At 35.5% G+C, this 19,489-nt stretch overlaps 1 protein-coding gene across 1 annotated transcript; it reads left to right on the plus strand.

Moving 5' to 3' along the window:
* Positions 1-5,845: 5,845 nt before the first annotated feature.
* Positions 5,846-11,136, plus strand: LOC112503602. The gene is made up of 3 exons (XM_025107609.1): positions 5,846-5,961; positions 8,736-8,892; positions 10,748-11,136. Exons 2-3 carry the CDS (start codon positions 8,738-8,740, stop codon positions 10,914-10,916), a joined length of 324 nt encoding a protein of 107 aa, XP_024963377.1. The 5' UTR covers positions 5,846-5,961; positions 8,736-8,737; the 3' UTR covers positions 10,917-11,136.
* The last annotated feature ends 8,353 nt before the right edge of the window (positions 11,137-19,489 follow it).

The raw sequence follows: 19,489 nt of genomic DNA on the forward strand, positions 1-19,489 counted from the left end.
GACCTAATAGGTTATTCGGATAGTGATTTTTCTGGTTGCAAAATTGATAGGAAAAGCACCACTGGAGGCTGTCAGCTTTTAGGTGGAAAGTTGGTGAGCTGGACAAGTAAGAAGCAAAACTCAGTGTCCATATCAACCGCTGAAGCTGAATACGTAAAAAACCAGCTGGACTATGATCTTCAGTTTTCAAAAGTTCCTATCTATTGTGATAGCACTAGTGCTATTGCAATTGCAAATAACCCTATACTTCACTCCAAGACCAAACATATAGAAATCCGATATCATTTTATCAGAGATCATGTTATGAATGGTGACATTGAACTTCACTTCATTCCAACTGATTACCAGCTCACTGACCTTTTCACCAAGCCTCTTGATGAGACAAGATTTAACATCTTGATCAGCGAACTGGGAATGCTAAACACTGAAGAATAATTTCCTTCATATATATGCATCAATCAGTATATATATCTATTCTCTCTAAGGTATGATTACTTATTCCTTTTCTTAAAACTTAAAACTATCACTTAAGCTCTCCTTCTTCAATGATCAAATCGTTTTAAAAGTTTGTTTCAATGATTCTTTGATCACTGAACATTTATATAAGTATATCTCTCTTATACTTATCTTTTCTTAAAAATCAAAATGACCACTGAATCTTTCCTACTCAGTGATTCAAATGTTTTTAAATGTCAGGATCAGTGATTCCCCTATCACTAACACTGAAGTCTTAAAACTATCACTGACGTTTTTCTCTCTTCAATGATCAAAATGTCTTAAAAAGGTCTTTTCAGTGTGTCTTTCAACATTAAATGACTCTTCGTTTTCTTAAAAACCTTTTCGTTTTAAAAAGAAATAGTTAATGAACCGTCTTTATGATGACATTCCCTATTTACAATGCGCAATGCTTTGAGACGTGCAAAAAGTACTGTCATACGCTACCTCATTAAATGCCATCCAATCATGGATGAGAATGTTATAACCGAGTTTCAACAACCTAGGTTAAGGTAACATTATGTGATTACATGATCATATGCATAAGTAAATTAAAAATGCATGAATTGTATGTGTATATGCATGAAACTGTGCATGCATATGAAGGTAATTTTGTGCATGTCTTTGCTAAGGTGCTTAAGTGTTTGGAATCAAGAAAATAAAAATCACGCATTATAATATTATAACCAGCACCTTCTTGATTAAGAAAGGTAGGTTTTAAAAATGTTAAAGCTTCCACCGCCCAGGAGTTTTATATTAATAAAATAGCAACACCGCTGTTAGGATCCAAGCGCTTACCACTACGCCAAAAGCAATTGCTGGTGGAGAAGGCGCAACTTATTTCCTTATAGCGTAGCAGCCAGCACCACGTTTCGATTTAGGAAGATGCTGGTCAATGACCCAACAATCCCCCCCCCAGCATCTGTCAGCACTAACAAGATCTTCGCTAGAAGTCAATGGCTGCACAACATGCCTTTCGCATTATTATGCACTCCATGGGATTCGAACCCGTGACCTGCTCTGATACCACATGTTAGGATCCAAGCGCTTACCACTACACCAAAAGCAATTGCTGGTGGAGAAGGCGCAACTTATTTCCTTATAGCGTAGCAGCCAGCGCCACGTTTCGATTTAGGAAGATGCTGGTCAATGACCCAACAATCGCCTCAATAAGAAATATAAAAAAGGAAGAGATAAGGTAAAAACCTTATCTTATCTCTCTGTTTTTGGGAAAAGGAAGTATTTTGAGAAAGGAAAGAGCTTGAGGCGGTAAAAGTGTTCTTGAAGAAGAACCTGTGTGTGGTTGAATTGTTGTGTTTAAACCTGCAGAATCTATTTTGTTAAGGTGAGTTTTGATGAACTAAAACCTTTATATTTGTAGTTATATAAACTGTTGGGTCTGGGAATTTGTGATTTTAAAATAGTTTGATAAAAATTGTTTTCTAACATTTTGAACGAAGTGTTGATGATTAGGAGTTTTGAAACTGTTTTGAAAAGATAAAACAGTAACTGTGCTTTAAAACAGTTTTGGAAAGTTGATATTATGTTTTAAAAGATTTACAAGAGATTTGATATGTGGAAACTTATGAAAGAACAAATTGTTCTTGAGTTTTAAGGTTTGATGATTGTTTTTGGAAACCATTAATGGTGGAAAACTATGGAGGAAGTTTCATCAAGACGGTTGTGACTTCGGTCTGTCTTTGTTTGGAAATAATCCATAGATTTTGATGAGGAAATAAAGATGACATATCAAGGAGAGGTGTACCTTGGGATAAGGGTGGTATATCAAGGAGAGGTGTACGTTCGGTTATAAGGTGGCATATTAAGGAGAGGTGTACCTTTGGATATAAGGGTGGCAATTGTGTGTGGTTATTATAGCTCTTGCTATTATGTCTTTTAAGATTACAATAGATTTGAGCACTTACTTCTTTGTGATTTGAGGACTTAGAGATGTTGTTCTTATTAGAGATGATAGTATTGATGTTATTGAGAAGGGGAAAACTTGGCTTACGGCCATTGATTTTGGATATAAACTATTTTAGATCAAATGTTTGGATACAGAGGAACCAGAGAGGCTCTGGTTGTTCCTTGAAAGGAACCAGAGGGGATCTGGTTGGTCCTCATTATAGAACCAGAGGGTTCTGGGTGTTGATCTTGGAAATTATGCAAAGTCTTTACTAAATGTTTTAGTTGGACCCGAGGTTTTGTATCTATAGATAAGAGCTTCTGTGTCAAAATCATATTTTAGGAATTTTCAAAAAGAAGTCTTATACTTGAAAAGTTTTATTACAAAGTAAGACAGACTAGAAGCTCTGGTTGGCCTATGCGGGTTGGACCAGAAGCTCTGGTTGGTCTTACATTTTGAACCAGAAGCTCTGGTTGGTCTTACATTTTGAACCAGAAGCTCTGGAAGACCATTTTGAACTAGAAGCTCTGGTTGGTCATACATTTTGGAACAGAAGCTCTGGTTGGCCTACGTAGGTTGAACCATATGCTCTGGTTAAAGTTTTGTGTTTTGAGCCAGAAGCTCTGGCTAGTAGAACCAGAGTTTTGGTCATACAAGATCTTTTCGAAAATGTATTTCTGTATTTGGAAAAGCTATTTTATTATCTATGAGATTGATCTATGAATTATTTGAGAACTCTCACTGAGTATGAGGCTCTGGTTGGCTCAGAAGCTCTGGTACAAGAACCAGAGGAGCTCTGGATCTCTTGTTTGTTAAAATATTTGCTAAGTCTGTCTATGAAACCAGAGGTCCGATGGACTCAAACAGAATGTGGTTTTACATGTTGAAATGTGAAATGATCTTATTTGAATAACTATTTTGATGCTTATCACCCTGCAACTACATGGAAAAAAGGAATCTCACTAGGCCTCTAGGCTTAACCCTCAATTTTGTGTTTTCAAATATGTGTTACAGGAAATGCAGAATATAATGATAATAAAGGAAAAGGGAAAATGTGAATTATTTTCCTATGTATTTAGCTTTATGAAGACCATTTTGGATGTGTTTTGAAGAATAGATGTTGTCGATACAAAAGCTTGTATTTTGGAATTTTTGAGTTGTGTATTTTGTATTGCAGACTCTTGTATTATGGACCTTTGTGGGCTTGAACATGTATTCTATGAATTAAATATGTGTTATATGCAATGTGAGTTTTGGGAGTGTTATAGAGTTGGTATCAGAGCCTGAGTTTAAGGGATTTAGGTATCCACATGCATAATTCCTATACTTGAACTGTTTCATAGCATATTAGGGTCCCAAACATAGTTAGCACCTTTTGAATAAATATGATAAGTTAAGAGATCAATGTGTATCTCTACTCTTTGTCTAAAAGAAATACCCACTTTAACAAGTGAAGTGCACATTTCTTCTTACCTTATTTATTATAGCAAATCTTTTGTTATTGCTATCTGTATTTTGTATGTATCTTAGATTGTTTAGATAGGTTCTGTATTCTATCTCTTCCGCAAACAATCTATAAAATTTGTATTGATCTTCTTTATCAGTATATAATTTTTAAAATTGAAAGTTACTGTGTTTGTATTCATCCTCCTTGTAGATCTCGCTGGACCAATAGGACTACCAAAAGTAAAGTTTGAGAAAGATAATCTTTGTTATACATGTGAGATGGGGAAACTCAAACGATCCTCTCACAAGGCAAATACTGACGTTTCATGTGTCAAACCTCTGCAAATGCTTCATATGGACCTTTGTGGTCATATCTCTGTGCAAAGCATGTCTGGCATGAAATATATCCTTGTATTCATTGATGATTTCTCAAGTTATACTTGGATTGAGTTTGTAAGGAAGAAACAAATGTACCAGAGATATTGATCAAGCTAATGACCAATATTCAAGTCCTCCTATAGAGAAAAATTCAAAAGTTGAGAAACGACAACGGTACAGATTTCAAGAATTCAAAAATTGACGAGTACCTTGCCAAAGACGGAATTTCCCAAAACTTCTCAGTAGCAAGAACACCACAACAAAATGGTGTTGTAGAAAGGAGGAACAGAACCTTAGTTGAAGCTGCACGAACAATGCTCGTAGTATCTGGTCTTCCAACCCTATTCTTGAGGCTTAAGTAATATGCATTAATAAATAGTACTTTACGCATAAAAAGTGGTTTTTTATGAGTTTTTGTCAAATGTTTTATCATATAGTATATATTATGTGTTTTTAAGAAATCAATAATGATTTTATTTTTGAATAAAATACAAATTTGAAAAAGAATATATCAGTGTCAATATCAAATCAACTATTTAAAAGTTTTCATTTTTTATGTAATTTATTTATTTTTATTATAATTTAATTTAAGTTTAATAATGAAATAAATTTATTTTTGGATCAATAATATAACATTTTATAAAGATAATAATTAAGGGGGTGTTCGGGATTGCTTATAAAAACTGATTTTTAATTTATTTCAGTCTGGCACTGGTGATAAGCTATTTTTTGGTGTTTGGATAAGAAAAAAAACTGCTTATACCGGTGCCAAACCGATAATAAGCTATTTTTGATAAGTTAATCATTCATGACTTATGAAAAACTGCTTATTACCAGTTTATAATTTTAACCCTGTTTTATTTAATTCCAGTTTGATACCACATAAGTTAATAAACACTTTTACAAAAATATTTAAGTTGTTTTAAATAAGCAATCCCAAACACCCTCTAAATATTCTGTTAAAACTCAATAATTATCCTAATTATATTTCAGATTTTTTATATTTAAAATGAGATATTTATCCTGTATTTGATTACATTTATCTACAATTAGTTATAGAAATTCAGATATGGAGCTTTAATAAGTTGTACTTACGCATAATCTACTTGTACTCTTGAGTTTTAAGTAATATGCATTAATAAACAGTATTTTACGTATAAAAATGGTTTTTAAGAGTTTTTGTCAAATACTTTATAATATAGCATAAATATTTATTATTATTATAATATTAAAGATGATTTTTAATGCAGGATTATAATCGATGTTTTTTTGGTTATTTAAAACCACTTATGTTTTTTTGTAAAAGTGCTTATTAACTTATGTGATATCAAACAGAGTTAAAATTATAAACTGGTAATAAACAATTTTTCATAAGTCAGGAAGAATTAACTTATCAAAAACAACTTATTATCGGTTTGACATCGGTATAAACAGTTCTTTTTCTTATCCAAACACGAGAAAACAACTTATCACCAATGCCAAACTAAAATAAATTAAAAAACATTTTTATAAGCAATCCTAAACTCCCCTCAATATATCTAATGTTTTAATGTTATTTTTGTAATGGTCTGGTCGAAGTCCGGTTATAAATAATTACATGTGACCCTTGATCGAACATGATGCCAGTGGTCACCCTCGTCCCTGAACCCTAGACATCAATAGAGGCGCAACAACTAGGAGTAAAAGAAAGATAAGATCGCAGACGCAGAATAGAACAAAAGAGTTGGGAGATTCAGGTAATTTTCAGATTAGTTGATTCATAGTTGTATTGATTATAGCTTCCTTGTTCATACACAAAGCGTCATGAAACAGAAAGGTCTAATGATCTATTGATCTGTAATTCAGATTTGTTTCATGCCCCTTTACGTTGCTATCGGTTTTAGTTTAGATTTGGGGTTAATTTGGATGTATACATTTACTATGGCTACATATCGTTATTTATGATATATCCGCCATGGTGGAGGTTCTGCAACACGGCATAAGGGTGGCTAATGCCTAAGGGTAAGGGGTTGTTGAGCAACTACCCCTAGCAACCCCTAGCAAGTTTCTAATGTAAAGTTATTAGGGAATTGTTACATTTTGAACCAATCATAGTATCATACTACACCATTAAAACTTCGACTACGTTTATGTTGAGTTTGCAACAAACCCATTTCGATTTTGCATTTGGTAAGTGCTAGGCTTGAGATTCAGAGTAAAATGATTAACTTTTGCCTTTGGAATGAGGGAGTAGTTCAAGTTGCGGCAGTATGAATTCGTTTCATGCATGCCCTATTTCCTAACTGATTGTCATGTTATATCGTTCGGAAGTGACCAAAAATTCCCAGATGGTCGTTCATGATGATTGGCTTTCATTATTTTAATATTGAGGACACTAACTTTGCTACCCTCGTACCTGTAATTTCTTTGTAGACTAAGGGACGTTTACCAAACACTCAGGCTTACGTAAAATTCCACTATCTTTACCGGGTAAGATTTTGTTCAACAAAAACGGCATCGTATGCAACAATTTACCCGGTAAGCACTAATCGTGGTAAGAGTCGTCGCCTCCACTTACCAAGAAGGGTTTAAAGCATGAGCTATGAGGGAGAAGTTTTAAGATCTGGGTATTTATAAAGGAGGCTGGAGTTCTAAGGATTGGGCATTTAATATTAGAAGTTGACTTATGCTATCTATTTAATAACACTTGTAAGAAGTCTAGGAGATGTGGAGATGAAAAACTTATTCAATATTAGGGTTTGACTAGGGATTTAGTAACACTTTGTGAGGCGTGCCTAGGCCCACAAGACACCTTAACCGAGGCACATCGCCTTAGTGGGCCTTGTGAACACACCTAGCCTCGACTTTAAAATGCCCAAGACCTTGAGCCTTATGAGCCTCAGAGGCGAGCGTGCTTTTAACAATTATGCCTCAAGTTGTAAAATCTTCAAACTGTAGGTATTGGGTTGGAATTGGGTTAAGGTCATTTGAACCCAACCCGACCCAATGAACTTGATAAATTTTTCTCTTTAGATTTAAAATGATTTCTAAGTCTCTTATTGATATGAATATCAGACAATTAGATCATCACCCTCTTCATATACATATACGTTGAATCTCTTCTTTGTCTCTATATAACTCCTGCATTTGTTTTTGTATATATGTTCTGTCAATGTGACCATATATATGCAAATTAAGTAAATAGTTGAATGTGATTTGTTTAAGGAGGAGCATGGATAAGTTGCACCAATTAATTGATGATAAATAAAGGAATTATGGGTAGAGAAAACACCATATCCAAGGTAACAAACACACGAGAATATTTTGATGTATCAAAATTTCAACCAACCAACCCGTCCGCATGGTTTGAGTTGGATTGTATTTTTGGTTGAATTGGGTTGGGTTGAGATTTTTCATACTGCAAACATTGGGTTATTTTGTTCAAATGTCTTCAATCTGATCAACCCAACCCGTGTCACCCTAGCTGTATATGGGTTCTTTTTAATATTTACTTTAACCCATGGAAGTGTGTCTAGATTAAATCCCTGCCGGTGCTTGTGTTGGGTGTAGATTGTATTAGTTTTCGGGGCTACACTACAGTCTACTCCTACTGTAATTGACTTATGATATAGTCTTTTGTGGTGAGATGCATGAAACAGTTATCTTGGAATGTCTACAGAACAGGAGAAATTATAATATTTACATTTATGAATGTGCTTAAGAGTTAGGCTCTAAATTGCACTTTTGATCCTTGAAATGCCAAACAAAATGGGTCAAATATATAATTATTGAGATAAGGATGGAGGATATGTTCCAATTAACAGAGTAAGGAAATCCTTGAATTATAGACATAGTAGTAACTTGATATATCTTCTTTTAGGAGCATTACTATCTGTGAGGATAAAATGGTTTCACCATGAAGTTGGTATTCTTCAGTTGATGATATCTATTAACTACAAGGAATAATACTATAACTGATCCGATAATTTCAGAAGTAAATGAGCCAAGTAATATACACTTGCTGAATTGAAGTAATTAGTAATGAAAGCTGAGCAGACGGGGGGATGGATTCATGAAACTGTCGCTTGGATACCCTGCTTTCGCCTTTCAAAAAAAACAAAAAGATACCCTGTTTTCTTAAACAAGTTATCTGCTTCTTTGAATCAGTTACCTGCTACCTTGAAAGAAAAAACCAGTACGTTGATACTTAATGGGTTTATATTTTAGACTTGGCTTCTTGGAGAAACATAAAGTTTGTGACAAAGTTGGTTTTGAACTATTGAGCAAATATCAAGATTAATTATCTGCCGCAACTGGTGATCTGATTTTATGTTAATTGGTTGGCAATGCCCATGGAATGGAGATATAGTAATTTTGTTTCTACTAAAACTACATACGTTGTATTCAATTCTGAAAAGGCGCTAAGCAACTCATGGTCTTAATATCATCTAGCTCAAACTATGCATTTATGTTTCCAGATGCTATTGAATTGTTTTTCTAGTATAGAAAAATTGACTAGATTATCCTGCAGAAATGAAGGTGAGGTCGTCAGTAAAGAAAATGTGTGAATTCTGTAGAACAGTGAAGCGTCGTGGCAGAGTATTTGTTTTGTGCTCAGCAAATCCCAAGCATAAACAGAGGCAAGGCCTTTCAACAATTTCTTTCGAGGAAGGTCCACTTACATCCAGGTATTCCTTATATTGATTTTAGTTTCTAGGTTTTGAGGCATTTGGTTCAACTTGATAGCAGTTTAATGATTCAACCAAAGGGAACTGACGCACATTAATTTTTTTTATGGATTTTCTTCAGCTCAAGTTCTTGATATGCCGGGCTTTTGTTCCTATAATTAACTGTATCATATGAAGTCTTAGGATATCTGAAGTTGGTTACAACGGATCTTTAGACCGTCCTTTCATTCATCTTGTTGACTAAGCTTGTAGTCTTAGATTCAAAATCCATGTTCGCAGTATGTTCACTCCTAAAATAGATATATCCTACGGAGTATTTTGGATGTTTGAAGTTGGTTATGATATAATTTCAAAGTTGCCATAGATTCTATAAGGTGTCACAATAGAAGGTTTTTTGGTTGGAACGTTATTACAATTCACTCTTGTCTGGTGACATGTACATTTTTTATCTTATATTGTGTGTTTTCACATGTCATCTTGCTGTTTCTCCACCTGGCCACTTCAGAAGAATTAGATTAGAAGATGCTCCAAACATTAAGTAGATAATACTAAAATGGTTGCTTCAGGATAATATCAACGGTTTCTTCTTTTGATTTGTGTTATTAAGGTTGCCATAATAAAATGGAGGTAAATTAGATGTGTATTGGATCAAGATATCTCACTAAACTTATCTTGAATGAAACCACAACTCCTTCACAAATTATCAGAAAGTCAAAAATCCAAAGCATCACTATAAATGTGATAAAGATGCAGCACCTGTTGCTAGTTCGAAAGGAACTGCAGTTGGGTAAGAGTTGAAACTTTCAAAAATCCTAAATATAGATGGGAGTAATCCGATAGTCCTTAACATGATGGGATCAGATATCTAATGAGTATTTTCTTCCTAGATTCTTTGCTTACAATCTTGCCTTATTGATATATTCCAAGATTCTGGGCAGTGTTCTCTTGGTTACTTTTTATCATTGGTTGCTTAGTCTCAATCATGAGTTTTTTTGGGTCTACCTATGAAAGCAGTTCTATAACTATTAATATGTACCTTTTGCCCACAGGATCTTATCACATGTTAAGGTAATGAGAAAAATCATATCACATTAACTCTTCTGTTATAGCGGTCCAATGTGGTAGTTGTCTGTCTTATGGGCATCCCATGTTAGTAAACCTCAATCCTAGAAAATTGTCGGGTTGTTCATGATACACCTCACTTTGTTCGCTGTTGGCATATTTTTAATGATTCTTGTGCCTTCCAAGTCTATAAGTTTAGTGCCAACTTATATCTGAGAATTGCTTCAAGTGTTAAAAGTTGTATATATTGATGGGCAAGTCGATAATCATGAATTTAAAGTGGTTCTTGTGCATCCGGAAGCACATATTATTCCTCCTGTCCATATAATATATGCAAGTAATGACAGAAATTGGTTAACCAAAATCATTGTTTTGTAACACTTGCTAGTGAACATGAGGTAATTATAAATCAGACTTTGCCAAAAAGGAAATATTGCATATATTATGGGCTATCTCCAAAATACATTGTTGAATTCACTTTGAGACTTGGGGGAATACCATGTACGTTGACAGAAATTAGAAATGATGTAATTTGATATGATTACAAAGTATTATTGTAACATTTGCTCCACAAGTCCAAAAGAATTGCTACTTGGGATTTAGCAGAGCATTTCAGTTTCCAGTACACTCGATCATCTCAGAAGTCTTCATTATACACATATGATCCGTGTTTCTTTCAGGGTACACGTTCGATCTGCGTATTTTGACATAAAATCTAGAAAGCTATGTCCGTTAATAAAAAATGTTTCAAACCTTTCGTGTTTTGATTACTGCCTGTGTTTTTGGATTACAGAATATCAGAAATGCAGATGACTAGAAGCAGTTATCAAGCCAAGGATGCTCCAAACTATGGCGGTATTGGAGGCGGGTTGGCATCTCTACTAGTCGAGAGGAAGGTGCCGGCACTATTTGCTGGATGGAGAGTCAGCCTCGCCTCTCTTCTTCAGACACGTGCCAAGTGATGATAATATTCATAGACTGAAAATGGTAATCTTTGCTTCCAGAAGAAATTATAAGTGCTCATTGGGTAACTTATGATCAGTCTTCTTGCATAAAATTTCATCTTTTTCTATAAAGCATGGGGATATTGAATAATGGGGTCTAAACTTTGTAGGAGCATCCATTTTTTGTGTTGCTAGGTTCATACCTGCCTTCTGCAAGATGTTTTCTTTTCAGGGATCACTTGCGCAAACTAACCTTTGGGGGTCAACTTAACTGGTGAACATAGGTCACGAGTTCGATCCTCTTAAAAATCATTGGGGATTTCTACCATCTGTTATCTTTAGACTCCAGTGGGATTGGTTGAGCTGCTCATAAGCTCGTCCGATTACCCACAATTAAAGAATAATTTTTAAGCCTCTTGACATGATTGGGAAAAAATGTTGTAACCGGTTCTTCCTGTTTCAGTCCTCCACCGTCTAAGTGTAAAATGGTGGTGTAATCGGAGTTCGTAACCGGCCTATCTATCTATTATAGTTATTAAAGTAAGAACCAAGATAATGTGTTGTCATCATAAGATTTGAGTATTATATAAAACTTGAAATATGGTTGATTTTAATAATCTCACATCGGTGGAGAAATGAAAATTTAGAAGGAAATGGGTTTATATCAAAGGAGAAAAGGATTCCTTTAGGAATTTGGTGGAATTGAAAGGAATTGGAATGTACAATCCTTTGACCAAATTTCAAATATGATGTTTGGTTCACATATTATAAGCGAAGGAATCCTTTCAATTCCTACAAATTCATTCGGTCACCGATTTCACAATTCCACTTGATGTACCAAGGATTTCAAATTCCTTTCCTACAAATTCCTTAGCCCTCATCCAAATTTCAGATATTAGTAATATAAGTGAACAATTTCAAATTTTATCTGATGTTAATAATGTAATTTGGTTTAATGGTAATTTTAATTTAAAAAAAATGACAAAATAATCATAAAAGGTCACTTGTTGATATTTAATTTCTGATTCCAAAGTTGAATTCCGTGAACCAAATAAAAAAATATTCCAATTCTGTTAAGAATTCCATTCTAATTCCATGCAATCAAATGCAATCACAGGCCATGGTCAAATTCTATCAGATTCAATTTCATTTCTTCAAAGTCAAATTTATTTGATGAATTCCAATTCCATTGAATTTCATTCTACGAACCAAACGTCCTCATAGGATTGGCTCATTTTAGCCGGTCACTTATTTTTTTTTTTGTGTGGCAAAAAGTCTTCCTATAAAGGCCGACTCATTTTAGCCGCCTATCATTTTGCAAAAAACTTATTAATCTACATATATTAGTAAATGAATGATATGACATTATAATAATTGAGTATTCTCAAATATTGAAATGTGGTGTTGGATTTGGTTATTCTAGGTTGGTTGGAAGATGTTAAATTGAAAGAAAGATAAACGAGTATATGTTAATAAAAGATGGGATGTATTTGTTACCATTTACTGAGTTCACTTTAGATAACACTTATTTTCCAATATATGATATATGGATGATGGGTCAAATTGATATAACCCGAAATTGGATTTTGGTCTATTTGAGGGTAAATCTTAATCTAAATTTTTAGTCGGCAAATTCGTTCCTAAACTTAATTTATTTTGTAGAACACCCTAGGGTATGCACATTTTCATGGTTTGGGTCTTTTGACCAAACGACAGTTGATCTAGTCTGTTAAAAAAGAGGGTAACATGATCCTTATATATTTTTGCTCATTTTTAATGGGTTCTTTTATTTTATTTTTATTAATGTGCTTGGTTGTTCATCTTCCTCATAAACACCAAAAAAAATCCTAAACCGAATCGAAGTAAAAAACAGTCACATACCAAATCAACCCTAAGATTCATCTGAATCATTTTCAATCTCCATCTCATCTAATATCATCGACTACCATGATCCATGCAAAATTATTTGCCAACTCTCTAATCTCATCGTTGAACTACCATCGACATATCTGAACTCGTCAACCACGTTTGGAGCTTTAACCAGATCTATTTAGTTCTCTAGGTTGTCGATGTTTGGTCTAAGGCTGCAGGTGGTGTTTTCCGGTTGTCAAATCTCCATCTCCATTTCATCGTTGAACCTCCACCTTCAGATCTGTTCCGTTGTCCAGGTTAAGCCGTTTGGTGTATAGTTGTCAGCGGTCTTTCTCGTTTATGCTTGCCTTCGTCTCCATCATTTGGTTCTTCGTCAAAAAGACCATCAAGCTACCCAGATAAGTTTTCCTATCAAGAACTACTTAGCTACCCTCTCAGTTATGAAGATCTGGCTTTTGTTGCCTACTTATCAAACACATATGTGGCTTTATTATGGGTTTTCTTCTGGCTACCCAGATCTAGTTCTTGTGGTTTTTTCTGGGTTTTTTAGTTATCCAAGTTTTTGATTGAGGGGTTTGATTTAATTTTTGGACTCAAGATTTGATTAGCTTTTTTGTTTTAGGATTTGATTTATGTTTCTATTACAAACTTTTGGAATCACATTATTACTAAATGTTTTAATGATTTATGGTTTACATGATTTTATGTTGCATAATTCGTCATGATGTTCTTGAATATGTACAAGTTTATTCATGATATTCTTCATTCTCAACATGAAGAAGATGAATATTCAAACAAAAAAATAAAGAAATTGTTAAAAAGCAAGAGAACAACAAAAAGACCATTTTGCTCTCGACATTAAGACAGGACAAACTGTTGTTTGGTCTAAAAACCAAAACCGTGAAAAAGTACATACTCTCGGGTGTTATCTATATCTATACTACCTTATAAAATAGATATATCAAAAGTCATAAAATCAATTTTTAATGCATAAAGTACTATACATTTATACACAAAATCTTAGAAACAGCTCATATTGCATTAAGTATGTTGGAACCCAGATTCCTCTTAATTGCATAGAACACAGTAAAATTAGAGTATGAGTAGAATGGTAACTGTGTAACTGAAATGGTCTAACAAAATATTCAAGATAAAAGTGGGAATGCAAAACAGACTTGAATAAGTCAGAAGCTTTTATTAGATGAAAAGTAGTAACAATAAAACTCTCAGTTTAATTGTATTCTCACAAGAATTCTCTATTCTAGAGCCTAGTCTAATTTGGCACTTTCAGGTAACTCGTAACCTGAGGAGAATGCCTCCTTTTATACGACTAAGCTAAAACATAATCTCCTAGAATCTTGGCTTGGAACTCTGAGTTCTTATTTCGCATTCTTATCGTTCACGTTCCTTGGAAAGTGGAATGGACTGAGTCAAGTGTTCTAGGTTCTGTTAGGAGTCTTGCGAGAAAGTTTGAACCGTACGCGCAATACATGGGAGTAGAAGACTCAGAGGCTCTGCATGTATCATGCAGAGGCTCTGTGTCTTGACTGATGCCCTGCATCAATCACTTAACCTTTTTGGCACTTAAGTCTTGATCTTCCCTGGAGTAGAGCACGACCTCTGTATATGAGACACTTAGCTCTTGAGTTAGAGCTCTGTTTGTTGATATCTTCTGCTTAAGAGTTCTTGGTTCAGACCGCTTTGAAAGACTAAGTCCTAAAGACTAGAGTAAGAGACTTCTTCCTTACACTTTTACAAGATGAGATCTAACAATCTCTCCGTAAGTGTAAATAAGACAAACTCTTACTAAAATGAAAATACAAGTCTAATCGAAGCCAGAGCTAATAAAAAGACCTCTGTATTACATTGACTATCTAAAGTTTTTACAATATGATGAAAAGAAATTATATGACTTGAAATTAAAAACAAAATATAGCTATTACTTACAAGGGTAGAGGCCTAGATATGTTGGAGCTTCATGAACCTCCTGAGAAGCTCACGAGACTCTAATACATTATCGATATATCTGACTAGGTTGCTCGTCCTCTCCTTTGCGCCAGGGGTTGTATCTCTGCTTCTTAAAAGATTGTTCTTGATGTACCGCAAAGTTGAATTAGAATACTTGAAGCGCTGGTCCTCACGGAAGAACACCTTTTTGCCTTGTTCATTCTTGAAGACTACCCTGTGTTCTAGCTCCACCAACACCATCCAAGAGGGGATATGCTTAATGCCTTCAAAGTCTTTGTTAGGCCTGTGACACTTAGCTGGTCTATCCCTAGATCCAGAGCAATTTGGAAGTCGAGCTTACTCCGGTAGTCAAGAAGGTCCGTCATTGTTTGTCGTATCGCGGAGTTAGCCAGAGCATATTTAATACCTTTGTCCTTCATGTGGTCCATGAACAAATATAGAGACAACAGATCACAGGGATTAAGATTTATAAGATCGCATTCCGTGAAGGTGCAGATCTGCCCATGGGATCTTTCTATCGTATACTCGTGGAAGATTATTTGATTGTGGGCAAAGGTCCTATTTCTAATGTCCAAAATCTGCTTGATGCTGTCCATAGAGTGAATAGATTGGCTGAGTGAATTGACGGATGAACATCTGCGTTATATTTTCCTGAGCCATCGGATGAAGGTTGATCTTCTGAGTAGGCACCTCATTCCTCTGGCTGTATACGTATTGAAATAAGTCTTCACTATCGGCAGTGTCTTTGATTGGCTTCTCTCGTGGTATGGGCTTCATCATCATATCCATTTGGTCCTTTATCTCTTGTACTCGATCAAAGGATGGTTTGGAGCTCCAAGGTCCGCTGCTGCTTGTTGGCTCGCTCTGGCTGGACCCTCCTGCCTTAGAGCAGGCGTAACGACTTTGGTCCCTTGAACGGGGATCCTTGCTCTGTGAGTCTGGCGGTGTGGTGGTGGCGCGACGACTGTTACCTGGGCGGCTAGTGGTATAACCATTGAAGGAGGAGCATTCTCTGTTCTACGTTGCTTCCTCTCTGACTCCATGACATTCACCACTACCACCTCTTCTTTATCAATCCTCGTGGGTGGAGCGGTTTCCATGAAGTACTCCGCGGATGATGAGAGGCTCAATGATGATAAAGAGGCATAAATAGAAAGAAGCTTGATGAATTCCTCTTCATCAGCCATTTGCCCTGCTTGGGTGGTACTCCAGGTGCAGCCGACATTGTTTCTTCTCTGACTGCCTCCTCTTGTTTGTGCACAGCCCTAGATGTTTGTTGGGATGGAGCACGAGCTTGCTATTTATGAGTGGAGGCAGAGGGGGCAGCAAGAGGGATAGCACTTGTTGTTGCAGTAGGCTGTTTCTCCCCCTCTTGACGCTTTTTGAGGACCACACTGGTTTGGATCCTCATTATCGTCAAGCCTTCTCTTCTTTGACGCTTCAGCACAAGTGGAGGATGGTTTGGTCGGCTTACGCTTAGGCTTCTGCATGTCTGTGGGAGCCATAACCTTGACCTTTGCGTCAAAGAGGTCGACGATGTCTGCAGCTGCATTGGTGGCTTTGGTGATCTCAACGTCCGCCCTAAACTTGAACGCAACAAGAGAGCGGCGCATGTCTATGACTGCCTGCTTGGCTGTGTTGTTGAAGTCAGAGGTGAAGTCAGACAACTTCTGAAGTAGTCGATCACTCAGAACCCGCATTTCGGTCTGGGTAATATAGTCGGCAGGAACGCTCAGAGGGATGACCGCTGTTTGATCTTGAGGAGTGGATGTAGAGTGTGATAACCGGATCCTGGTTATCACCCAAGGTAAATAATATGTGATTATCTGATTAAAAGATTACGTGATAGCATGATAAATTGATACGTTTAGTCATGCTGGTATGTAAAAATTATGTGTATGTACATATGTGAAAGTATATATATATATATATATTTATATATATATATATACATAGTATATATGCTTGAGATAAGTGTGTATATATATATATATGTATACATGGTATATGTATGCATGCATATGGCGGTGTAAGTTTGCTGACTTTCCTGATTTGGAAAGTATAAAAGGAGGGCTTAGCCTCCATATTTCTTCTTCTGGTCTTTTTGATAAGCTGTGCAATTTAAAGAAAGAAGAGAGTTGGCCAGATTAATTCTGTTTGGTGATTCAAGTTAATCTCAAGTGTTTGATTTCAAAAGCTTGATAAGGTGAGTAATTTCTTAACTCTTTTGCATAAAAATTATTATTGGTTTTGTATGAATTTTGTTTATGTTGGAAAGAAATCAGTCTTTTGTTCTAAGTATTTTATCCGGATTTTAAACCGGACAAGGCTTGTCCGGATTGTTTTAAATCGGTCAAAAGTTAAATGATGTGTTGTCTAGATTATTTTATAAAATGATGAAAGGTTGAGCGATTTAGCCCTAAATCGCCTAAGTGTTGAACGGTTTAGCCTTAAACCGGTTAAGTGTCGATCGRGTTATGATTGGTAAGAAAAGTTATCTTTTTGAACTGAGAAGTAAGAATACGACCAAATAGTGGTCGGATTATTTTAAATCGGGTAAGTAATGAGCGGGGTATTGACCGGATTTGTTATCCGGACAAAGATGATTTTGATTCTAAGTGATAAATCGATCAAGCTTTATGCGGGGTATTGACCGGACTTGTTATCCGTACAAAGTTATTGAGAATTATTTCCAAGTGTAAATCAGACAAAGTTCATTCTGTGTGTTGTCCGGATAGTTGACCGGATTTGAAGTCCGACTAAGTCAAAGTTGACCGGATTTGATGTAATGTTGTGTTTTCAATGAGAAATGTTATTTTATCATAAAAAGGAAAAATAAATATTTTTGTATTGATAATAATTTCAATGGCTGCGGTTTATTTGAAATTATTCTGTGAAAATATTTTGATGAAGAAATAAGGGTGGCATATCAAGGAGAGGTGTACCATGGGATAAGGGTGGCATATCAAGGAGAGGTGTACCATAGCATAAGGGTGACATATCAAAGAGAGGTGTACCTTTGGATATAAGGGTGGCATTTGTATATGTGTTGTATGCTATAACTCATTCTATTATATCCTTTAAGACTACCATGGTCCGGAGTCTTTATTTCTTTGTGACTTAAAGATTTAAGATCAAGGTTCTTATTGGAAATCATAGTTTGGATGTTATTGAGGAGAAAATGTCAGGTTTGGCCTGAAGTTTTATATAACCTTGTTTGGTTAAGAAAAGGTTTAAAAGTGGCATTATATGGAACATGATTGGTTCAGAGTTTTGAGATTTGAATAAGCGGAATGCTTTGCTTGATAAATGGAAAAGATCTGGTATTACGTTTCTATGTATTCATATATTTGTTATATATATGAAATGATATTTTCCCTAAAGGTTTTGGTGATTTTTCATCCTGCAATAACATAAATAGGGTATCTCACTAGACCTTTCGGTCTAACCCTCGTTTTGTGATTTTAACTATGTGTTGCAGGAGGTACAGATGGTAAGGGAAAGGGGAAGATTTAATATTTTCCTATATACATTTCTGCTTGAAGATCTGTTATGACGTACAGTTTTGATTGATTAGTACAAAAAATGTATTTTAAATTTTTGGACCTTGTATTTGGTCATGTTAGATTCTTGTACTAAGGGACCTGAATGGAATGATATTATGTATTTCTTTTTTATGAAATATGTGTTACATGCAATATGTGGGTTGGGGCGTTTCAGAATGGTATTAGAGCTTGAGTTTAAGGGATTTAGGTATTTAACAGCATGATACCTAGACTTAAACTATTTTATTGCATTTTAAGGGTCCCGGACATAGTTAGCACCATTGGAAATAAATATGATAAGTTAAAAGAACAGTGTGTAAGGTAAATTTTAATTACATCTGACCAGTGTAATTATGAATTTACAGGTACACATCTGAACTTGAATACTTCATTATATTTGAGAATGTGAATATGTGATGATTAACACTAAACTCTGCAGATGTCTAGCCGAACTAGAAGATCTGAAAGAACGGCTCATCCAGAGTCTGAAGAAAGGGAAGAGTCACCTGTTAATTTTTCAACTAGCACGTCCAGAAATAGAGGTCGGGGAAGGCCAAGGGGACGAGGTAGAGGAAGAAGTCAGTCTCAGGGAAGAGGTCAGACCGAAATACATTCTGAACATGAGGAATCCCACTCTAGGAATGTTCAAGAAAGGTCGGTGCCACATCCTGAATATATAACCAGAGATATGTTGGCAGAAGAAATGGGGAAATTGCGGGAAACTCTGACATTTATTATGGGAATATCGGCTAGAGTGGAAACAGAAAGAGTAGAAGTTTATCCCTCTGCTCCAATCACTCACAATAATGAAGAAGATATTAAAATATTTTTAGCATGCAAACCACCAACCTTTTATGGGGAGAGAGATCCAGTGAAAGGTATGTGCTGGATTAAGGAGATGGAATCTGTGTTCAACACCATTCGGTGTCCGGAAACAGATAAATTTCGATTTGCTGTTTCTGTATTAAAATCAAATGCTTTATTCTGGTTAGAAGTTGAATCGTCTACCAGAATGGATGTTTTACATACTCTGTCTTGGATAGAATTCGTGGATCGATTCAAGAATCAATTTTGTCTTAAAACAGCAGTGAGACAAATGGAGGAAGATTTCCTGAAATTAGAACAAGGAAATGGAACAGTTCGGGAGTATACTGAAAGATTCATTGAATACTCTCGCTTTGCTGAACATTATGTTTCGACTGAATC

This window comes from Cynara cardunculus, unplaced genomic scaffold (genome assembly GCF_001531365.2).
Source record: "Cynara cardunculus var. scolymus isolate 2C unplaced genomic scaffold, CcrdV1 Un_Scaffold_3367, whole genome shotgun sequence".
NCBI classification, from domain to species: domain Eukaryota; kingdom Viridiplantae; phylum Streptophyta; class Magnoliopsida; order Asterales; family Asteraceae; genus Cynara; species Cynara cardunculus.